Genomic DNA, 25697 nt, shown 5'->3' with positions numbered 1-25697 from the left:
GCTTTCACATCTAATATTGATCTTTTTTGTGTGTGTTATACTTTAAGATACATCACACAGATGTGCCAGTAAATTTAAAATTATGACATAAATGTCTCGGCTCGAAATTCTTGTAAGTGGCTGGTCCTCAAACTGTTCAGTTTCGAACGCTGCGTGATTTTGATATCCATCCCACTTTCTCACACGTAACATAAGTCATCTTGTGTAAAAAGAAATTTACTTTGAAAGTAACGCTTTTCTAACGACCGTTCGCAATACTGTTAGAAATAGGTTCGATTTACCAGTTGTCAGAGAGCGCCAGAAAACGCATTATTGTGCGTGTGCAACTGCACTGGTGTAGGAAGCCTGCATGTTCGTGTGTATAAAGCACTAAGAGAGCTTACATTACACCAAAAAAGAAACAGGGAATCAGAGGATACTCCAAAGAGCATCGAAATTTCCTAAACCATACTAAAATGCATAATTCGGCTTGAAGTGCAAATTGGCTTTTTCCAGATTTACAATGAAGTAGGTTCCATCTGATATTAAGCTTTTCAGTGTGGTTTTTGGGATGTAAATTTTCTTGGAGTACCAGTACTCTATGATCTCATGTTTGGTTCTTTATCATGGCATAATGCCATACATGGCAGAAGATGATAATGTGCACTTGAAATTCAGCGAAAAGAAAAGTTGGAACTAGCCAATACTGTAGAATGAAACACTTCGTTTCAAATAAAATGATTGCCTCAGCGGAATTTCTTTAGCAAACTTGCAAAAATAATTTCATTCTTCTGCAATGCGATTAATATGCTTGACTGCTACTAACTCGGAAAGAAAATAAAATCAGAAAACTGAAATTAATAATATATTTTTGCCCTCCGTAACTATGTGAATGTATTTTAATTCACTTGATAGCTCCCGGCCACAGAAATCTGTGTTGTTTTCATTTGACGTGGGAGCTGTACAAGAAGAGAAGCAGCGAAATCACGTAAACACGGGTCACGTGGAGACTAACCCCCTCCCCACTACAACTCAGACAACTCTGTGCAAGCGCGAATCTGGCAGCTAGGGCCGTTTGCATCTGGCTGCTTGCAGCTACTACCGATACAGCTAACAGCCAAACTACAAGTAGCGCCGTAGCGAGAAGCGGGAGAAGGTACTGCTTATACGCGAGTCAAATGCGCATGCGCAACAGACATCTAGCAACTGGTCAAACGAACCTAATGTGAACAGTTGTGACGTCATGCTCATATCAAGCAGTTTATTGTTACGAAGAATTACAGTCTGCACCCTACGGCCTTTGACATACTTTTGCTATCTGCAGACGCTTGTGCGTGCATGGTGTTTTGTTGTAAATTGCAAATTTCCTTTGCCACTAAAGTTTTATTTTTTCCCCTCTCGTTTATATTTTATTGCTGCAATCATTCTCCAGCAGCAGGATACAATAACATTCTTTGCTAGAGAATCAATTCTGCAGTCAAAATTACAAAAATTTAACTGAAAGCTAAAACAATGAAAAATTCCCGGAATTCCGAAAAATTCCCGGGTTTTTCCTGGTTTTCTCCCGGAGGAAAAAATTCCCGGGTTTTTCCCGGATTTCCTGGGTCGTATACACCCTGGATCCGCACCAGGCCGGGTTGACAGAGGAGATAGAGAAGATCCAAAGAAGAATGGCGCGTTTCGTCACAGGGTTATTTGGTAAGTGTGATAGCGTTACGGAGATGTTTAGCAAACTCAAGTGACAGACTCTGCAAGAGAGGCGCTCTGCATTGCGGTGTAGCTTGCTGTCCAGGTTTCGAGAGGGTGCATTTCTGGACGAGGTATCTAATACATTGCTTCCCACTACTTATACCTCCCGAGGAGATCATGAATGTAAAATTAGAGAGATTCAAGCACGGACAGAGGCTTTCCGGCAGTCGTTCTTCCCGCAAACCATACGCGACTGGAACAGCAAAGGGAGGTAATGACAGTGGCACGTAAAGTGCCCTCCGCCACACACCGTTGGGTGGCTTGCGGAGTACAGATGTAGATGTACTTAGCTCTCACTCCACTATCCTCCACTATATGGTGAGTAGCAACTTCCCTTCCATAACGTTGTTACAAGTAACAGACTTAGCAACATAACAACGAAATTATTAAATTTTTGGCAACATAAAATACTTTGATGGATTAAAAAATCATCTTACCAAGCAGCAGCTGGAGAAAACACACAATAAAAGAGAATTTCAGGATGCAAGCTTTCGGAATCAGTGGCTGCTCCTTCCAGTAGAAGGGCTGAGTGGTAAGCAAGAGGGGTCAAGAAAAAGAACTGGAGAGATTTACGATGAGGGGCAAAGTTTGGAAAAGTCACCCAGAACCCTGGGTCAGGGGAGAGTTACCAGACGGGATAAGAAGGCAAGACTGACTGTTGGGGACTGCACCGGACTAGATTTGACAACCTGAGAGCCTAAGCAGGAGGACAGATTAATATGCAAGACAGAGATTACTGCTAAAACATTGTGAACAAGTTAATACGAGTGGAAATCTAAGTGCATAGTATGTAATAGTGTGCAGAGCAGGACAGCGAAAAATAGATGGATCAGAAAATAAAAGATGTAGAAACTAAATCAGAGTGAAGAAAGGAGTAGTTACTGTGAAGAAACGATGAGACAGAAGAAATTAATGTAAATTAAGGCCAGGTGGGTGTTAAGAACCAAGGAATGCTGTAGCGCCTGCAGAGTACTGAGAAACTTGTGTCTGGAGAAGACTCCACATAATGCATGTGGTGAAACAAGCACCAAGGTCACAACTTATGTTGTACAGCGTGCTCTGAAACATGATATCATATGTTGCTGGTATACACCGTCTGCCTATCCCCACTCATCCTAACTGATAACTTGTTGATAGGCATGCCAATGTAAGGGGCCAAACAGTGTTTACATAATAGCTGGTATATAACACGTGATGTTCCACAGGTAGCTCTCCCTTTGATAGGGTATGTTTTGCCACTAAAGAGTGTATACGGTGAGTCTTGCAGTGGGGCAGTTACAGGGATAGGAACCATACAGGTAGGGAGATGGATATAGAGGGAGCACAGGATCTGACAAGAATACTGCAGAGACTGGAAGTATGATGAAAAGCTATTCTAGGTGTGATGGGCAGAATTTCTGATAGAATGAATCTCATTTCAGGGCATGATTTTAGGAGGCCACAGCCTTGTCAACGTATCTAGTTAATACATTTGCCTCGAATGGCTATATGGGAGGGAACATCTGATATGGAAAGGATGGTGACTTTCAAAATGTAAGTACTGTTGTTTGGCAGTAGGTTTAATGTGGACAGAAGTGTGTAGCTGCCCTTTGGTGAGGATAAGAACAAAAATCAAAGAAATTGGCATGGGATTGTATTTAGAGGTACCAAGAATTTTAACAGGTCAGCCTCACTACAAGTCCAAATGGCAAATACGTCATCAATGTATCTAAACCAAACCAGCAGCTGAATCTTATGGATCCCATGAAACCCCACCATGGGACCCAAACGGGGGTCTTTTCCAAACTCTGACCTTTTTCGTAAACCTCCCCAGTCCTTTCTTTCACCCCTCTTGTGTACCCTTCAACTCTTCTGCCAGAATGTGCTGCCAGTGGCTCCGAAAGCTTGCACATTGAAAACCTTTTTCTGTGTGTGTTTTCCTGCTGCCGCTTGGTGAGCAGAAATAGTAACGTGTGTGTTTGCGAGGCCATCTTCCACACCAGCTGTTATAAACCAATCATTACCAGTTTTCACGTTTTAAGCTATTGCAATCACAGAATGAAACATAATCTGTTGTCATTGTGTGTGTGTGTGTGTGTGTGTGTGTGTGTGTGTGAGAGAGAGAGAGAGAGAGAGAGAGAGAGAGAGAGAGAGAGAGAGATAGTTGTTACTCACCATATAGGGGAGATGCTGGGTCACAGATACGCACAACAAAAAGACTCTTACAATTAAAGCTTTCAGCCGTTAAGGCCTTCAACAACAACAACAACAACAACACCACACACACACACACACACACACACACACACACACACACACACAAAACTTCAGACTCAGACAACTGTTGTTGGTTTCAGCTTTAATTATAAGAGCCTTTTTGTTGTGCCTATTTGCGACTCAGCATCTTCGCTATATGGTGAGTAGCAACTTTCCTTTTCATAATATTGTTACATTCTAACCTGAATTTTCCAGTATTTCCTTATAAAATCAGTGTAAAATTTACTTACAGTGTTTTTGTCTCTTTACACACTTGGCAAACCACTGTTTTATTCCTCATTGTTAGCAGAGGTTGAAAAAACCTTCATTTCGCTTTTACTCTTGGCAGTTTTTTCGAAGCCACTTTCTCTTATATTGGTGTTTGTTTGTAGTTCAGCCCACTTTGTAAAACTTCTCAACAGAATCAAAACTGTCGTTTTACAAGTTACACACCCAGCACAGTGTTTATATTTATTCATATATTTTCTGTGTAGGTTGTGAGCATTGCCAACAAGGGAATGAATTTTATTTAAATTTGTGTGTGTGTGTGTGTGTGTGTGTGTGTGTGTGTGTGTGTGTGTGTGTGTGTGAATTACTGAAGATGTCATATGTTTAAAAGAGATTTAGTGGAAAAGGGGGAACGGATGCGTGCCGAGAACAGACTGAGTTGTGGGGGGAGTGTTGGTGGTGGTGGTGGTGTGGACATTGATTAGAGGAAACGCAATTAGGAGGAGATAGTAGTGGTGAATGGGAACTGATTGGTGGTGGGGGGTATAGCGATTGGGTGTCATGTAACAGAGGTGTGGTCAAATGTCTATACTTAATATTGTAGTATGTGAGACATTAGTTTGAAAATTGTGTGGTTTACAATGTTGTTCTAATTGTTTATGATCTGTTTGTTTTCCACTGGGATTTTTTAAATGTCAGTTTTCTTTTAGGGTAAGAAGATGTTTTTTCGTCTTCAATTTCCATGTCTGTGTCTCTGGTGGTAATTTTATGTCCATTTTGGTGTAGATATTCAGTGAAAACTGAATGAATTGCCCTATACAATGAACTGTCCTATACTTCTGTGCTCTCTGTATGTGATGTCAAACATTCTGGTTTGATTTACTTATCTTCCACCACATGTATTATGTTTCAGATGGTAAATTTTTTATCTTTTATGTAGATCTGTTTTTCTATTAATTTTGGAAAGACTTTTGAATTGAATCATTTGCATGGTGAGTTATTTTTTATGCCTCATTTTCTGACAATATTACATATACTGCATGTGTTTTGTGGTTGTATGTCAATGTGTACATGTTTTATTTTCTTTCTTTTCTTATTTTGTGATCCTAAATAAAGTTTTGTGTGTCTCTCTGTGTGGGTCTGTCATTGTGTTAGTGATATCCGTGCTTCTATCTTTTCCTGTTTCTTTATTTCATTACTTAGATTTTTTACTATGATTTCCTTGTATCCATTGCCCATAGCTATTTGTGCTATGCTATTTTTTCCTTTGTGGTGGTTGTCTTGTCTGTGTCTAATAGTACTGTGTTTAGTCTGTGGGGCTTGTATCCAAGTGCTGCTTATTTGTGAGAGTTTGGGCAATTTGATGTCTGGTGTATTATTGCATCCATTGTTGTTGGGTTTTCAGTTTATATCAAATGTGTGTTTGCAGTTCTGAAGAATGTACAAGAAATTTAACTACCTGTTTTGCTCCTTTTCCATTTTAAAATTTACTTTAATATGAACAGCATTTATGTCTGGTCAATTCTGCTGTTTGGTTCATCTACCAGGACGTCATCCACATATCGGATCCAGCACAGGATGTTGTACCTACCTGGCACTAGCAGATTAAAACTGCACGAGAGCTTCTGTAAAGTTTGGAAGGTAGGAGAAGAGATACTGGCAGAAGTAAAGCTGTGGGGACGGGGTGTGAGTCATACTTGGGTAGCTCAGTTGGTAGAGCACTTGCCCACGAAAGGCAAAGGTCCCGAGTTCGAGTCTCGGTCCGGCACACAGTTTTAATCTGCCAGACAGTTTCAACAATTTGTGTTTTTTAAATTTTTTAAGGTGACAAAGTATTTCTTTTTGATATTTGAAAAATGTACAGTTGTAGCATATTTCATGACAATACATCATCTATTACTATAACACTTTTTGAATTCTTTCAGTTCTCAACAACATGGAGAATTTACTTTCCAATCTTTGCGAAGGACACTCCACTGTGAATTTTGCTTTGGTCATTAATACTCTCTACTGTCATTAGTTCCGTAATTATATAAGTATACAGAGTGTTTCTGTAAGTGTGTGCAAAAATGTAACAGGACATAGAGGATGCTTCACCAAACAATCTGAGGTAGGGAACCTGTGGTCAGAGAAGCCAGCTTAAGGAGTAAACGTGTCTACTGCTTTCTCTCGCAGTAACATAAGCACGAGTTTAAACATATTGTGCTGTTTATTTACATGTGCATTCTTTGTTTCCTCCAAGGATACAAGGACGACAAGCCTGGTTACTAGAAAGTCATGATGTAGATTTTATATACTTTACTTGTCCATAAGGTGGCTCTGTTGTATCATATTTACACTATCCCATGACAGAACACGCTATGAATCCCTTACAGAACCAGTCAAAACTCAGTGCTATTCAGAGATGTATAGTACAATACGATGGAGCAATACCGGTACAGTTTCGCAGAACTCACTGACATGCAATTTGTGTATGGAGATCACTGCAATGCTCTCGCTGCTGAAAGGCTGTACAGGGTTCCCAACAGGCATCATGTATCACGACGAGTGCTTATTTCTCTCAGTCAATGAATGCAGGAGACTGGTTCATAGGAAAGAAGAAACAAAGGACCTGGCAACATGAGAACTACTCTCACACCCGATTTTCAAGAGGGGGTGCTGGAATGTGTTGCAGTGGGTCCCACTACAAGTACTCACTGTATTGCACTAGAAATGGGCACTGCACATGCTAGCATGTGGCGAGTACTCCACGAACAATTGCACCCATATCACCTACAATGATACCACGGAACGTTTGTGACTGACTCTGCATCAAGGGTCGCACTGTGTCACTGGCTGCTCCAACAATGGATTGAGCGACCAGATTTCCTCCAAATCATGCTGTTTACTGACTAGGCCTCATTTGATTGTGATGGTATTTCGAACAACAGGAACAGCCATGTGTGGGATGAGGAAAGCCATCACACTATAGTAGAGTCACACCATCAAATACATTTTGCTGTGAATATCTGGGCCGGCATTGTAGGCGACAATCTCACTGGGCCACATCTTCTGTCTGGCCATCTGAATGGCCCCATGTACTTGAGGTTCGTGCAAAGAGTTCTACCAGCATTGATGGAGAATGTGTCCTTGGCTGTTCACAAGAGGATGTGGATACAACGTGACAGTGCACCACCTCATTTCAGTGTGGATGTCTGCAGCCATCTCAATGTTTCCTGGTCACTGGATTGTAATGGGCTGTGAGGTCACCTGACCTGAATCCCCTTGATTATTTCCTATGGGGATATCTAGTCACTTGTGTACGAGACCCCACTCAATACAGAGTTGGAAATAGTTTAGAGAATTGTAGTTGCCTGCGATGTAATTTGAAACACACCAGGGATAATTGTCGGGGTGTGCCAAAATCTTGTTTATCGATGTCAGACTTGTCCTGAGTTCGATGGCTGACTGTTTCAGCACATTTTGTGAGGTACTGTACAAATCGTGCATTCATTGTGTCAGTGATGGTATTTGCAGTTAACTAATGTAAATAAAAAAGTACACGGTAATGTGATTTTATTGCTATTGTCTCCTTAAGCTGGCTCCCCTGCCTCAAACTGTTCGGTGGAGCATTCTCTATGTCGTGTTAAATTTTTGCGCACTCTTACGGGAAAAACCTGTATTTCAACTATTTGTAAGGACGTTCCGAGGCAAAACTGCACAGCAGGCAACTATCACAACACATGACACTTCCATGCCAAAGTGGGGGAAAAAACAGAAAACATTCGACAGGCATGTTTCAGTACAGGAATAACACAGCAGAGGCACTTCGATATTTAGTTGCCACGAATATTCCATTTATATATCGTTGCTCATTTGAAACAGCCTTGGAACACTGCACCATGTGGTGCTATTATACTGAACTGAATAAATATTTTGGTGCCTTAACTGTACTCACACATTGCTGCAGTCCAAATTGCAGCAGAACGCAGTTGCCAGTCCTCACATCACGACTTCATTCACCGACAGCTTTGCATGAGCAGACAAAAGTTACCCTTCTAACTGTTCACTGTTGGGCATACATCTCATGCAAGTTCTTACAAGTGATTTCTTCTAAATGCACACCAATATACTACCAATGGGCAATGTGATGCTAAGTACCTTTCTGGACTGCCACGGTGTGGCACTAACATATTAGGCTCGTAAGTCACAAGCTGTTTGTCAAAGAAGTTTAAATTTTGTCATCAGAAACTGCAAAGGACTTTGAAGAGCTGTTGATTGGGACACAAACTGTCTTGGAAACAGGTTAAAATATGATCATCATCAAAAGTAAACCAAGGGTAATGGCATTCAGTCAACAGAGCAGGAAAGAAGACATTAAAAGTAGTAGGTGAGTTTTGATATTTAGGTAGCAAAACAACTATAGATGGCAGAATTGGAAGGGTACAGAAAGAAAAACATTTCTGAAAAAGAGAAATTTGTTAAGATAAATTTAAATGTTAGAAATTCTTCTGTAAAGCTATTTGTCTATAGTTTATCCTCATATACAAGCTAGAGAAGAGTAATTTGTGCCACAACATGAGAGGCAGAAGGGATCATTTGCTCATACTGAGGCATCAAGGGCTCACCAATTTAGTATTTGAGGAAAGTGTGGAGGGTAAAAATCAGAGGGAGACCAAGAGATGAATAAGCTAAGCAGATTCAGAAGGATGTAAGATGCACTAGTTATTCGGAGTCGAAGAGGCTTGCACAGGATATAACAGCATGGAGAGCTGCATCAAATCAGTCTCCGGACTGAAGACCACAACAACAACAACAACAACAACAATGAGCAAGACATCTTGTTCAAACAAGAATAGAGGTTTTAGAGATGTGGTGCTACAGGAAATTAGGACACCATCCAGGTATTCTGTATTTGGTAATAGAGAAACTAATGATGGTAAAAACTGTAGAGGGAACCAGGTTATGAATAAGGTAAGCGTGTTAGAACAGATGAGGTTGTAGTAATAAATCAGAGAAGCAGAGGCTTGCACAGAAGACACTAGCGTGGAGCTTTGTATCAAACCAGTGTTTGGGCCGAAGGTCAAAGCAGCAGCAGCAGCAGCAGCAGCAGCAGCAGCAAAAGCAACAGCAACTACTGCTATTACTACTACTACTACTTCTTACTTACCACCCCCAGCACGACCTTATTAGCTGACCACAATGTTATTGCACCTGGGAAGGAGGGGTGCTTCAGTCAGCTTACCGTGCACTTCTATTGTGACATTTCGTCAAGTTAGCCACCACTGTACTTGTTTACTGTAACGTCACCACATGTTGCCGATAACAGCCACGGAGGCAGAGTGCAATAATATTGTGGTCAGGTAAAACACACTTTGGTTTTGAAGCCAAACATTTGTTCTTCAAAATATGTAGCAGAACAGGAAGAAAAACAGAGATTTCAGCAAAAGAGAAAGTCAAGTCAGAATTTGATCTCTGTACAGGTTGTGGATTAAATTAGAATAAAATGATGCAACAACTAAGATTCAAAAAAATCAGCACGATTAGCAACGTGGGACTCAGCGACACACACAATTTGAGACAACACGTAGCACAAGCAAAGATAAAGTAATTCACAAATGATTAATGAATAGAGAGAAATACAAACTGATAAGTAGATAGACATGAAATGTGAATCAAGACACTGAAATATCTGTGATATATTTTTGTGTAAGAATCTGCTACAGTAGTAATTACGAAAAGACAGTTCACCTTCTATTAAAGCATGTCAACTGAAGAAACTTGAGATTGAAGTACTAAAAACTTGAAACAAACACACACTTGCAAAGAGACGTGTAAAAGACCCAAGTGTTGCTCCCAGTGCAGCATCAACATAATATTATTATTATTATTATTATTATTGCGCAGATTGTGGTTCCTGCACTTTATACCACCCATGGAACAGTATTGGGATGAACTCTCACTGTTTTTAATAGATGTGAACATTCCTTACACTATTTTGCATTTCCCAATAACAAAGCTTTAAAATTTCCATTTCCAATGTTATTATCTTTCTCTCCGTGTGTGTGTGTGTGTGTGTGTGTGTGTGTGTGTGTGTGTGTGTGTTTTGGCACATGCTACACCACCTTCATCAATTGTTTGTTTCAGCAGCTGATAAGCAGACAGTATCCTAAATTATTTATTTTAACATTACCTGTAAAACAAATTTCTGGTCGATGTATCTCTTTGCAACATTTGGCTGGAAGTCTGGAGACTCCAAGAACCTGCAACACAAAGTATGTAGAACTGTCATATTTCCATTGTATTTATTTAAATATTACAGGCAGGTTACAAAAACTGCCTAATAGGAAACAAAACATTGTGGCCACCGACCACCTCAACGTCGAATGTCGCCTGGTGGCATTACGAGCACAACAATGTCAATAGGGGTACAAGCAGAGCAAAGTCGAATGGGGAATAATTCTAAAGGTGCATTTACATCTGTACCCCTGGCACCAAATCACCACGCACTGTGCTCGACCCGCAAGCAGGAAGAGGTACGTGTGTCGGTGCACACCACTTCCTCTATGTATGTGCATACATGATTCCGTTCACATCTAGAGACTACCGTGCACACTCCTTTAGCTGCACGTTAAATGTGCCCACATGGCCAGCCGTTTTATCAGCTGAGCATCTCTCTATGTAAGATCACAAATGCATTTCTTTCACCCTAAGACTTCTGTCTATTTTTGCTCACTGCCTTGCCACACACTGAGCAAGTTACATTTGTATTTTGCTTAACTTACAATTTTAACTAATATATACTGACATCACTTCGCAATCCTAGCGAACGATAATGCACATTTTATTAGTAAAATTCTATCTAGTGTCTTTATTGTGATTTACGTCAGACCTGCACGAATTCCACAGTGAACGCTTGTATTCAAAATTCACACACTGAGGGTGCCTCTCCCAATGTACCAGGAGATGTCACAATGATTAAAAGTGATAAGGACATAATGTAAAAGAAAAGTATAGTATTATTAAATACCACTACTTTAGCAAGTACGCTTTTCTATCTGCCTATAATTATTTATTTTCAAAAATATTCATTTCTAGCATGCACACATTCACTAATGCACACACGCAAAAACAGCAATAAACTGAACCACAAAAATATTGGGAACATGGGCTATCTACTTCCAAAAATATTTATCTAAGCATTTCATTGTTGCAGCAGACACACACACCACACGCCAAGCTGGGCTAAGTACTCCGTCACGATCGCCCGACATATCTTACTGCGCTAACTAGGCCGTGTCTGGACTCCTACGTGGGAGTGACTCAGCAACCTGCCTCCTCCAATGGTGAATATTCCTTGGTAATTTCATGTCAATTAAACACAGAAAAAAAAATTTTTTCGACCTAATCATCCCAGGGTTTCTTTCAAATCTGGTGCATCCAATGATCCAGATAAGAGAAAAGTTACAGTTCTGCAAAGTGTGGATATTGTGTGAAATTTACAAGCATCTCTCTGAACGTAAATGAACATAATTCTGCTTTTAATCTAGATGATGATGTTATTGTGGTCTTCAGTCCAGAGGCTGGTTTGATGTAGCTCTCCATGTTACTCCATCATGTGCAAGCTGCTTCATCTCTGAATAACTACTGCAACCCACGCCCTTCTGAATCTGCTTAGTGTATTAATCTCTTGGTCTCCCTCTACGATTTTTACCCTCCACGCATCCCTCCAGTACTAAATTGGTGATCCCTTGATGCCTCAGAACATGTCTGACCAACTGATCCCTTCTTCTAGTCAAGTTGTGACACAAATTTCTCTTCTCCCCAGTTCCATTCAGTACCACCTCATTAGTTATGCGATCTATCCATCCAATCTTCAGCATTTTTCTGTAGCACCACATCTTGAAAGCTTCTATTCTCTTTTTGTCTAAGCTACTATCTTCCATGTTTCACTTCCATACATGGCTACACTCCATACAAACACTTTCAGAAAAGACTTCCTGAAACTTAAATCTATACTCGATGTTAACAAATTTCTCTTCTTCAGAAACTCATCTTTGCCTTTGGCAGTTTAAATTTTATATCCCCTCTACTTTGACTATCATCAGCTATTTTGTTGGTCAAATAAAATAACTCATCGACTACTATAAGTGTCTCATTTCCTAATTTAATTCCCTCAGCATCACCTGATGTAATTCAAATACATTCCATTATCCTCGTTTTGCTTTTGTTGATGTTCATCTCATATCCTACTTTCAAGACACTGTCCATTCCATTCAACAGCTCTTCCGGGCCCTTTGCTGTCTCTGACAGAATTAAAATGTCATTGGCGAACCTCAAAGTTTTTATTTCTTCTCCATTGATTTTAATTCCTATTCCAAAATTTTCTTTTTTTCCTTTACTGGTTGCTCAATATACAGATAGAATAACATCGGGGATAGGCTACAACCCTATCTCATTCCCTTCTCAACCACTGCTTCCCATTCATGCCACTCGACTCTTACGACTACCACCCAGTTTCCATACAAATTGTAGATAGCCTTTTGCTTCCTATATCTGACCCCTGCCACCTTTAGAATTTGAAAAGAGAGTGTTCCAGTCAATATTGTCAAAAGCTTTCTCCAAGCCTACAAATGCTAGAAACATATGTTTACCTTTCCTTAACCTAGCTTCTAAGATGAAGTCGTAGGGTCAGTATTGCCTCGCATGTTCCAACATGTCTACGGAATCCAAACTGATCTTCCCCAATATTGGCTTTTATCAGTTTTCTTTTCGTCTGTAAAGAATTTGTGTTGGTATTTTGCAGCCGTGACTTATTAATCTGATAGTTCGGTAATTTTCACACCTCTCAACACCTGCTGTCTTTGGGATTGGAATTATTACATTCTTCCTGAAGTCTGAAGGTATTTTGCCTGTCTCATACACCTTGCTCACCAGATGGTACAGTTTTCTCACAGATGGCTCTCCAAAGGCTACCGGTCGTTCTACTGGAATATTGTCTACTCCCGGGGCCTTGCTTTGAATTAAGTCTTTCAGTGCTCTATCAGTATATATACAATATGTAATCCAGATAATGCAATGAAAAGTTTATGAGTAAAGATCTACACTGATATGCAACATGATGGACTTCTGAGATTTTCAAATTCAAGTCCACTAACCAAATTTCATAAACAGATATGTATTTGGGTATTTCCAGAACAGCAGCCAATAGCAGTCACTATTTCTCTGACCAAATGATGAACCTTTGTTGCTGTGAACAGCCAATCAGAGACAATTATTGCAACAAATCTTCATTAGCTTGTTTCATGGGTGTGGCTTTTTTACTCAAACTGCAGTCTACATGCACTGTGAAGTAATATTTAGTAATAGTTGGTAAAAAATGGATTTCAAGTCAAAATTTTACTGTTGCAATCCATTTGATGCAGGCCATGCAAGAGAACAGAAGAGTTTGAGGAATGTTCAGGAGTGGGTGGTAAACAAATCTCCTAATGTACTGTTAGGAGGCAAAATTTGCAGCAAATGCAGGAAGGAAATATCACAAAACCCATCAACCCATGCAGGTGTTGCCTTAGTTGAGTTAGGTACTTCCAGAGATGATGTATGTGAAGATGAAATAGCATCAGATCTGGCAATTGATTCTATAGATATCAGCCTTCAGTATTAAGGTCACTCTCCTGAGGAGGAAAAGAGGCTTCAGCTTGAGAAAAAAAAAATACCTAAAGCAAAAATTGAAAAAAAAAAGTTGCCTTAGCATTGGAGTATACTTGTATGACACAACTGGAAAAAGAAGAGTGTGAAAAAAATTTAGAAACAAAAATCATAGCCCACCTGAAAAATACCCTTCACAATTCAGACCAGAATTTTAGGTTAACAGTTGAAAGGCGTAAAGTGAAAGAACTACAAAAGTGTGAAGAACACAGTCCTGCACTTCCAGCATGTTTCTTAGGTGCATGTCCGTATTTTCCAAGTGTGATAAGGTTGACTGATTATGTGTTTGAACTGTTTGGTACAAATTACATTGCAAAATGGTGTATAAGTTTTGGTTAACTACGGGCAGGGTAGTTATGGAGAAACTAACAAAAATGAACATACGATTTAATTAGGATGCATGCTTGAATGCACCAAATTTGAAAGAAATCTGGGTGCATCAGGCTGAGTGCCACATTTAACTGACATGAAATTACTCTTCTAGAGAGCAAGTGCAATGGCCACTCGTGTTTGTCAGTGATTTGCTACTGTGAAGATTAACATTACTGCACATGTCAAAAATTAGTTTCTATTTTGAAGCTTCTCTGCAATTTCCATTTGTTACAAACCCGGAGAGATGAAAAATCCCTCAATAGTTTCTGTTCTGATTTTGACAATCCAGTCCGAATTGTACCATTACTTTCGAATTTTTCATATATGGACAAATTATCAATTACATCTCTTATTGAGACATTTTTATTTAGTGTGTGGCATAAAAGATCATGTGAATTAATTACATGTAAATAGTCTACAGTGTAAACATTAAATATGCATACAATAAATACACAGAGCGTATTCACAGAAAATTCCTGGATTCTTCCCTGGTTTCCCGGTAAAAAAAATACACTTTTTCCATGTTAAGTAGCAGTGTATTTTCCCCAGGACTGTAAAAGTTATCAATCCTTTGAATGGTTCAAATCTTATACACCGTTGTAGAACTTCCTGGCACTTTAGAAAACGAAACCCAGGGGGGGGAAAATAGTCTTGTTTCTGAAAGACACACACAGCACCATATACACTGTGTATTCTCGTATTATGATATGCTGCATACTCCCATATTATGAAAGTATAAATTCGAATTACACCAAACACAGCACGGTAGTTTCCAAAGCATGGAAATTGAGATAACAACGCCTTTTCTAAGTCAATCATAGCTCATCTCATGTGATCTCGCCATCCGAGAATAGCAGAAGCTCAGAGCATGGGATATGTGATGCAGTCAGAGCTACAGGAAAAGCTAAGCTTTCACATATAATTGGTCTTATTTGTATGTATTACAGCTTAAGATACATTAAACAATCATGTCAACACAATTTTAAATAATGACATAAATGACGACCAACCACTTGGAAGAATTTCAAGCCCAGAAAACCAGAAAAAGTATTAAATTCTAAATGAGTGTCAAATGCTTTGTGATTTAAGAAATTCATCACACATTCTCACATTTAATGTAATTCATCTTGCATAAAAGGAAATTTAGTCTGAAGGTAATACTTTTCAAACAACCGATTGCAATATTTTCCCGCGACCAGTTACAAATAGGTTCTTTTTAGCAGTTGCCAGAGCACGCCAGAAAACAGGCATGTGCAGCTACAATGACGTAGGAAGCCTCTTTGTTCTTACGTATAATGCATGAAGGGATCTTACATCACATCAGAAAATACTCCACGAGCATAATTCGGCTTGAAGTGCACGTTCATAGGTCCAGGTTCACAATGAAGTAGGCCTCAACCTGTGCTCTTTGAGATGCAAATTTTCTTGGAGTACCAATACTGTATTAACTTATGTTTGGTTCTTTATTATGGCATAATGCTATACATGCCAAATGATGAAAACGTGCACTTGAAATTAAGCAAATGGTTTAAACCAGCCAGTAATGTGGAAAGAACCACTCTCTTTCAAATAAATTGACTACCCCTGCAGAAAAGATTAATAAAAGTGAAACTTCTTTAGCAAACCGACAAAAGTAACTTCATTGAACTGCAAGGCAATTAATGCCGACTGCGAAAAATGTCGAAATAAAATAAAATCAGAAAACGAACTAAAATTTTAACCTTCCGTAATTATGTGAATGTATTTTAATTCACTTGATAGCTCTCGGCCACAGGAATCCATTTTGTTTTCATCTGACGTGAGAACTGCAAACGAAAAGGAAAAGGCAAAATCACTGAACATCAACACAGGTCACATAGACTACCTCTCTCCACAACAATTCAGACTGCTCTGCACATGCACGAATCTGGCAGCTTTGGTATGACAGCAAAATTCTCTGGCTGCTTGGTGCTACCACTGACACAGCTTAAACAGCCAGAAGCAGGGCAAGGTACTGCTCATACGAGATGCAACTGCACATGCACGTTTTATGTTCCTTTTTTCTTTCATTCACGTTTTATTGTTGCAGTATTATTCTGCAGTAGTATCGATTCATACCAGTCGAAATTACAAAAATTTATCTGAAAACTAAAACAACGAAAAATTCCCGGAATTCCAAAAAATTCCCGGAATTCCAAAAAATTCCCGGGTTATTCCCGGTTTTCTCCCGAATGAAAAAATTCCCGGTTTTTGCCAGATCTCCCGGTTGTCAGAGGTCATATACACCCTGGTTTTATTGCTGCAGTATTATTCTACAGTAGTGGGAGACAGTAAAATTCTTTGTCGAGTATCAGTTATTAGCAGTCAAAATTAAAATATGAAAATAAATAAATAAATAAAAATAAAAATTCACGGTTTCTCCCGGTTTTCTCAATGAAAAGTTCCCGATTTTTCTCGGATTTCCCAATTGTCTCAGGGTGTATACTTCATAATACGGGTCATATAAAAAGAAAGGAAGGACTAGATACAAAGATGATTAAAATACATAAAACCAGAAAATATATAGGAATAGAACTACAGCCAAATGTTCACACTGCAAAAGATAACGCTATAAACAGAGAAATGCTGAATGGCACACACTCAGCTGTCAAGTGGGCAGTTTGTGAAATTTTCAATAACAGCCTTCGCAAAATCTTACTGGAATATCTCTCACAAAAGCCAAAGAAATTCTAGTAAAGTATAAAAACCTGTTGCACCACAGTTAGTGTCCATAGAAGTTAAAATTGAGTGTAGCAAAGCAAAAGCAAAAATACTGAATTCCAATTTCAAATATTCCTTTACAAAGGAAGATAGAGAAGTACCAGCTACTCCTAGACTTGTGCTACTACGGTCACTGACATATCACATTTTCAGCCTATTTTCAACCTAGTGATCACATCTTACTTACAAGAATTGACAAATGCATAATTACCGTAGGAAGAACTCGTAGACAAGCTGCAGGTGGGGCCACGCTGCCTCCAGGGTGGGTTCGTCCTCTTCAGGATCAAACTCCGCCCCGTTGGGATTACTCGAAGGTGGCAGCGTCCGAAACAGATTCACTGCAAACTGGTGCAATAGGACACTGTTATATTTGCAACTACTGTAACCATTGCATACTGTACTAAAATTATATGGCTGCAGCATGACTGACAGGAAATGAAAAAGAAATTTTAAGACCCAGTGGCATTGTTTCATGAAATGGGGTCACATAAGATTCTTTCTTTTCCGACCAACCCCCCCCCCCCCCCCCTCTCTCTCTCTCTCTCTCTCTCTCTCTCTCTCTCTCTCTCTCTACATTACTAACATCCAGCCAACAAATATTGCATTTTCAAATTTTATACTAGTACTCCAAAAGAACCTTACCAACAAGCCAAGCAAATGTGTAAATAACTTATCATGGGTAATGGAAGTCTCTCCCACTGAAGAACACCTGAATACATTCTATTTATATCTCGATTATACACTTTCCTCGTCAGAAGGTCTATTCTCATGTAAAGAAACAACTCATTAGCATGCTCATATACTACTTGTTGTGAGCAGCAGTGCACCCACACCAGATGTTAGATGTCACTGGAAATCATCCCTACATATTTATCAGTTTTCCACTGTTTTGTAGCATTAATGGCACGGTGAGTTACGCAAAACACTGACAGTCTTAACTATTTTGCCAATCACCGTGTTTAAGGTTTCACCCGTGTAGTTCTAGGTTCAGATCTTATTTGACAGTTGCTTTCTTTTTCCTGTCATTTGTGCTCCAGTGCTGTTGTCGTGCTGTGAAAATGTGAAAAGTTAATATCACCAAAGCAAAAAAACTGCAATCTGCCAATTTTTCGACAAACACTATTTTGTCATAACTAGTTTTGCACATGAGCAGATAGTCAGTCAGTAATATTTACAAAAACAGCTGCAGTGTTCTCAAATCATTACAGATATGATAATGTGTGAAATTGTTTCATGTCCTCTAGTGAAACACAGCCACAGAAAACCTTTAAGAGTGTGAGAAACAGATTGTGCTCAATGTGTTCGATTTCACTATATATTAATTCACTGACATTATAAATAGTTCTACGTGGAATTGGCAATTATACTGCTTATTTGTACAAACCACACATATATGGAATTTGACGTTACAAAGTTGGTCTGTTATGATACATTAACACTACAGCAAGCCTAATCCTCACCCAGTATACAGATCTCAGCGGCAGAGACAGCAGACTGCGGCAAGCTCACTGCAGCAGCCGGAAAGGAGAAGTGCGAACAGTGAGGGAACCCCATAAATGTAGCGCAATGGCTGCACACGACGGTGCCCGACAGGCAGCGATTTACATTTTGCAAAAAGAGCATCGGGTGAGATGACTATAGACGCACAAGAATACATAGCAGAATGTTAAGTTCCATGTTAAACTTACGGCAGAGTATAGCATACCCAGATTGATTCATTTCAGTCCCAGTGTCATCAACAGGAGAATAATCAGGGTATCTCATTAGTTGAATAAATCACAAGTGAAAAACAAATAGTACTGGACCATAAAAAGGTGCTATACTGTGGTGAAATCTTAAAACTCTGTAAACCACTGTCAGCCCAGTCAATGGAGACCCAAAAAATGCCAACTTGCAGAAAAAATTTGTATTGTCGCAAATTTTTATGCAATGGACGGGGGTGGGGGTGGGGGGATGATGTTAAGGCATTTTTCAGGTTTTTCTTTAATATCTCCAAAACTGCAGCATCTAGTGAAAATGTTTCCCAGTACAAAATTAAACTACATTAAACTGCCTCTAAAAATGCCCTATTAATTTTTTTCTCTAGCACTAACAGTTTCCACGCTGCCAGGCACAGAAAAATCCCAGATAATTGAAAATGGTGTTTTAGTTGTGCAGAATTGATGCTTATTGTTAAATAAAGTGGATTAAGAAGTGGTGTGTAGTAGAACTGCAGTAGAACCATATTAAGGTATAAACTGTGTAATGGGGAAGGGGGAACAGGGTGGAAAGTTTGGGGTGGAGATTATTAGCACGAGGTAAGGTAGGTCACTCAGTTGTTGTTGTGAACTTCCCTCCTCTGTAGGTCTGCAAAGTGGAGGGCAAGCAGGCAATTACACAGTCTCTCTAGTGCACTACATGACAAAGAGCAACTAAAGGGCATTTCACAAAGTATACCAACCCTTCCACAGTGGGTGGTGCGGCTAGGGCAAGGGTTAGACGTTCAACGAAGTGTGTTAACATTAAATTCAACACAGGTAAGAGTTCAAACACAAGAAAAACATACAGACATATTCTACGTACATCTCTGTGCAGTGTTGTACAAGGCTGCAAGGCAAACTGATCCTCAATCTTCCATATGACAGTTTCAGTGATCTTCTGAGAAAGGCGAAATCCTCCACCACGAGCGCTACTTGTTTTTCATCTACATCTCCCCAGAACTTCTTATTCAGCTTTTAAAAACAGCTTTTGGAAATAATTGTATGTGCCGGTCAAATGTTTTCGTCTGGTTCAACGGATTTAAAAATGGCCACAAATCATTTGAAGATGAACCACAGTTCGGCCGTCCTTCCACCTCAAAAAAAAAAAAACGAATGAAAATGTTGTGGAAGTTTGTGACTTAGTGCGTTCTGATCACAGACTTACAATTAGGGAGATGGCTGATGAACTTAATTCAAGTTTCTATGCAGTTCAGTCAATTTTAACTGAAGATCTGAACATTCATTCATCGAGTGTCCGCGAAATTCGTTCCAAAAGGGATGTCAAGTGACCGAAGACAATACCGACTTGAAGTGTACCAAGAACTGATTAAACAGACTAAAAATGACCCAGATTTGTTAAATAGGGTAATTACAGGTGACAAATCGTGGGTATATGGGCATGACCCTGAAACCAAAGTGCAGTCTTCACAGTGGTAGACTCCAGGTTCACCGTGACCAAAAAAAGCACGGTAAAGTCGGTCGAAGGTGAAGACAATGTTGGTGACTCTTTTCGATTCTACCAGTATTGTGCATCATGAGTTTACCCTTGGAGGACAGACAATTAACCAGGAATACAACAAATGTGTCCTTGAATGTTTGCGCAAAAAGGTGTGGAAGAAAAGGCCTGCACTGTGGAAAAACAGGAGTTGGATGCTACACCATGACAATGCTCTGGATCATCATGCCTTCTCCATTGTCAAATTTTTGACCAAATTCAAAATTCCTGTGCTTCCGCAACCGCCATATTTCCCTGATTTGGCACCTGCAGACTTCTATCTGTTTCCTGAACTGAAATTTTCACTGAAAGGGAAGCTATTTGACTCAACTGAAGACATCCAGGCAAATATGGAGAGTGTCCTTAACACACTGCAAGAAAACAATTTTCAGGAATGTTTCCAAAAATGGAAACACCATTGCAGTCAGTGTGTTCAGTCAGAAGGGGACTATTTTGGAGGAAATACATCATAGTAACGTGTACGTACCACTATTGTACAATTACAAGCCCATTCTTAAAACTTTCCAATCACACCTTGTAATATGTTAAAAAAATAAATTAAAGAGAGAGGGGGGGGGGGGGGATCTTGTATTCAAGATTGCCTTTTACTTAGGTAAATACCATACATTGCAAGGTGGGTGTCAATATTTCTGATGGAATAGGACTGATCATGTTTAAATCTCTAACAGTAAACTTCTGCAATGCATTGCTTGTGTTCAAAGATCTGAAGTTCTGTAACACATACGTGACCTACTTCCATGGCTGAAGGAGACAATTTAAACCACTGAGCCTTGTGAATTGTTGGGAGAGCTGAGTCCACGGTGATGCATTCCATACACCTGATGCTGTGTGGAGTATTCCAGCCAGTGATAGTGGCAAGTCAATAAAATCTATTGCCAAATACATATTGATAACGTGTTACACTTGAGACAGGCTGACAGTTCCAACTGTTGGGTTTTTTATTTAACAGCTCATTTAACAACTGCAAATAAATACCCACTTAATAAACTGAAAATGACTCCACTATGTAAATATAAGCCCAGTGAAGATGTTTTGTCTAGTCACATGAGAGAACAGAGAACTACTGGGTGGGGAGGGTTCATATCTGTATTTCATGTAGGGTTAACATTCTTTGTGGAGAATGGATACCTCAGGGCATGTTCGCATTCTGCGTTGCCAGGGCATGTCCGCATACCGCGTTGCCAGGGATTTATAAGGTGAGCTGTGGAATGGTTGGTATAGCTATATGAAACATAATGTAGTTTTTTTTTTTTTTTTTTTTTTTTTTTTTTGACATAGTGTGGTAGAGAAATTTGGGAACAGCCTACTTGCCATTTATTTTTACAGACCCAGGCCTAATGAAGGAGGGAAATGCGTGACCACAGTTGGGTGACATACCTTCCCTCAAGCTTCTAACCGCTGCACGTGCCTTTCTACCCTCTTCAACAACGGCAACTTAATTTATCCCTTAATACAGTCCTACTGCACTTAGATGTGGTACACACGTAAGATGAAGGTCTCACGAAGGACTTTACAGACAGGCACTACCTCCTAAATCTAGTCCACAAACAGATTTCTCATGCCTCCCCTTGTTACCCAATATGATCCTGGACTGGAAGAACTGATCCATATCCTTGTTAGGGCTTTTATTATGTGTCATGTCCCGAAATGAGGGTAATCCTACCCAAGATCCTTCTCATGCCTCCAGAAGTGGTGTTCTGCAGCCTACACAATCTACACAACATCCTTGTCGATCCCTATGCCAGTCCCACTCTCAACACACAGCTACAGGAACCTTATGCCTGTGGTAGACCAAGGGGCAAGAGCTCCCCAATCCATACACACAGCACCTCCTATTCCAGTCCTATCACAAGACTACCTTACTCCGTCAGAGGCCAGGTCACCTGTGAAAGTAACCATGTCATATACCAAATCTGCTGCAAACACTGTACAGCTTTTTATGTCAATGAGACTACCAATCAGCACACCACCAAGATGAACTGTCATCAATGACCTGTTACCAAGAACAAAGTTGACCACCCAGTGGCACAACATACTCAATTTCCGTGACTGCTCCTCAACCTGAGCCACATTTATTTGTCCCTTCCGCACATTCTCCACTCCCACTTCAATCTCCAGTAACTCAATGTCCGCACAACCTTCACCCAAACAGTTTTCTCATCTTCTGTCCTGTCACCCACTCCCAATTCATGTCCCCAAAAACCTTCAGCATGTTCCATTCCCACTGGTTCCAACAACTGTACATCAAATGCCTAGCCCGTGTTACCTGCTACCCCTTCCTGCAGCATACCTAGCTTGCAAACCAGTTGCCTCCCTCCAAGATGCCAGCCACTTGCCCCCAATCCCTCACCCGGTCTCCCACATATCTCCCTCTTTAACCACTGCACTCAACACTACCCACACCACAAGCTAGTCCACCTGCCAAAATGCATAAAGGATTACCCCGAAATCTAATAAGTTTTCACAATTTTAGAATGTGCCTGTTGACACCTGGACACTTCTGCCCCCTCCCCCTTCTTTTCTTCAAGTCCTTTAAACCTCTTCACTTAACAATAAACATAAATTTTAGGTATGCCGCCATGTAAAGGGGTCGAGGTTCAATTCCCGGATGGGTCGGAGATTTTCTCCACTCGGGGACTGGGTGTTGTGTTATCCTCATTATCATCATCTCATCCCCATCGACGCGCAAATCGCCGAAGTGGCGTCAACTAAAAAGACTTGCACTGGGCAACCGGTCTATCCGATGGGAGGTCCTAGCCACACGACATCTCATTTCACATCATTAAAATACTATTTTTAATAATCTATGATTTTTGCATCCTCTCCAAAGCTGAAACTTCTAGTCCTCAAGAAAAAATGAATAGGATTTTTTTAAATATGAAGGTAGTAACTGTTCTGATAGAACAGATACCAATGATGACCATGCAGCTTCTCTAGAAAGAAATGGTAACTAATCAAAACCCTCAGCTGCCAACAGAAGTTGTTGATATACCTCAATGGGGACAGCTGAAAATGTGTGCACCGACCGGGACTCGAACCCTGGATCTCCTGCTTACATGACAGACGCTCTATCCATCTGAGCCACCAAGGGCACAGAGGATAGCGCTTCCTGTGTCATGTAAGCAGGAGACCCCGGGATCGAGTTCACGTCGGGGTACACATTTTCAGCTTTCCCCATTGAAATATATGAACAACTCCTGTTGGCAGCTGAGGGTTTCGAATAATTATCATAGGATTTTTTTTTTAATTTAATGTAGTTTAATTTTGTACTGGAAAACTTTTTCACTAGAAATGACACTTTTCAAGATATCTCGCACTCAACTGATCATGTGTTTTAGTATGTTATGCATTACATTCTCCCATACTACTATACAAAATTTTGAAACTACACAAATTTTCCACCTAATATCCCTTTGTTGACTGGACTATATTATTACGTAAAATAAATGAAAGGCAACCACTCACCTATACCTGAACAATACCCGGAGCATAGTAACACACACACACACACACACACACACACACACACACACACACACACACAAACACCTGCATCTGCACTAGTTTGAGCACTAGCTTTTTATCCAGCAAGGGCACACACATTCACACACATGACCACTCAAACTGTATGTGTGTGCTATTGATGGAAAAAGAGCTAGTGCACGAAAGTCAGTGCGAGTGCTGTTTTCTGTTATAAGTTACTGTGTGATATGTATCAATCCACTATAGGTGAGTAGTTGCATTTCCCCTATTTTGGAATTTCCATTACTGTTGGCTTATATTATTAGTTATCTTCATTTTGTGGCCTTTACTAAATGCCTTTAGTAATTTCGTAAAAAAGTTTTCTTTTTTAAATCTTCTATGGTAATTTGCAGTTCCCCAGTAACTTCCCTGATCTCCACAACTCTTCTCACATTGCTCTTGCTCTTCCATAATTTCTCTATTATTCTCCTGATGATTCTGTTTTCATTTGCCATGATCAGATATCAAATGAACAAAATTTGTTTCTTATTGATCATACTCGTTACCAGGTGCACACTGTCCATTCTCATGGTTGTATATGATACTACTTATGTTTGTTTTACTTGCAATTTGTACTTAAGTAATCACTGTTGATACAACTGCCTCATGGTCGAGATACCACTTTCAATATGGGCTTTCTCTGACAGATTGTGTTTATTTGCTGCTATTGTGTAACACATTTTCATCACAAATGGTCTTCCGCAACATCTGCCTGTTCTCGGTAGTTTTCAGAGAAGACATTTATTAATGTTTCACAGGACATCTTTTTATGCTCATGACTAACAAAACTGTAATTTTTGCAATTGATTTTTTGATCTTTGAAGCACCTTCCAATGATGACAGTATGATTGCGGAAAATTTGTACTGGCAATCTGATGTTTTCTTTTAAGTTTTCCTGGGGGTGAACTGGTGGCAGGTAGGAAGATCAGAGAACAGGAAAAACCAACCTCAGAACAGGATAACATTACTACTGAACTGAATGAAAGCGCTATAATTGTTGTCAGTTTGATGGTGTTTCCAACTGAGTGCTGAAGATCTGCTCACATATTCTAAGTCCCGTCTTACTGATATATGTAATGCATCACTAACTCTAGGCATTTTTCCAGAGAGACTGAATTACGCCATTGTTAAACCCTCTCTCAGAATGGTTACAAGTGATGTCGATAACTACTGACCTATTTCACTGCTCACATCGTTTTTCAAAATTTTTGAGAAGGTGATGTATTCTAGAATATTATCTCACCTTAGCAACTAATTGGTGTACATGCAGACAAGAAAGAAAAATTACCAAATTTTTTCTGGATTTCCTGGTTAAAAACACATTTTTCCTGAATGAAAATAATAAAAGTATAAATGCAAATTCCACCAAATGCAGCACATTAGCTTCTGAAGCACTGAAATCAAGATTGCAATGTGCTTTTGTCAGTGAATCATAGCTCATGTCACGTGATACAGCCACCCAATGTCAGCAGATATTCTGGGCATAGGACATGTAATGTAGTCAGCCAATAGATCACTGCTGAATACTTTGAACTTGCAAATAGGAAACCACTACACGACTGAAGTCGAGCTGACCTCTGGAGTGGAAACATGCTGGCTCCTCAGTACAAAAAAAAAAAAAAATTCAAAGTAACTCAATCTGCTAGGAAAATGCTTGTGACAGTATTCTGGGATACGCATGATGTGTTATTGGTGGACTTTGCTGAATAAGCCCCACTGTGAATGCTGCAGCCTAAATTTTAGTATGGTTAAGTTGCATCATGCCCTTAGTGACACATGTGACAACATTAATGATGACAATGTCGAACTTCATGACAACGCTCACCCCTATGCTTCTATTCCTGTTCATGAGAAAATCTCCAAATTTGGTGGGAGATGCTCCAGCCTCCACCATACACCATTCCTAGCCGGTCAGTGCTTTGTGACAGATG

The 25697-nt window shown here is 39.8% G+C and overlaps 1 protein-coding gene across 3 annotated transcripts in view; it reads right to left on the bottom strand.

Annotated features, from left to right (window-relative positions):
- LOC124790607 (serine/threonine-protein phosphatase 2A 56 kDa regulatory subunit gamma isoform) overlaps positions 1 to 25697 on the bottom strand; it is a 322070-nt gene that overhangs the window by 81832 nt on the left and 214541 nt on the right. For all 3 annotated transcript variants that reach the window (XM_047257796.1, XM_047257797.1, XM_047257798.1), the window contains 2 exons: positions 17201 to 17334; positions 10364 to 10433 (listed from right to left, as the gene is read on the bottom strand). In XM_047257796.1, coding sequence (XP_047113752.1) covers positions 10364 to 10433; positions 17201 to 17334 — 204 coding nt within the window. The remainder of the gene's footprint in view (positions 1 to 10363; positions 10434 to 17200; positions 17335 to 25697) is intronic.

This window comes from Schistocerca piceifrons, chromosome 1 (genome assembly GCF_021461385.2).
Source record: "Schistocerca piceifrons isolate TAMUIC-IGC-003096 chromosome 1, iqSchPice1.1, whole genome shotgun sequence".
Taxonomy (NCBI): domain Eukaryota; kingdom Metazoa; phylum Arthropoda; class Insecta; order Orthoptera; family Acrididae; genus Schistocerca; species Schistocerca piceifrons.
This window is presented reverse-complemented; position numbering and strand designations above follow the sequence as displayed.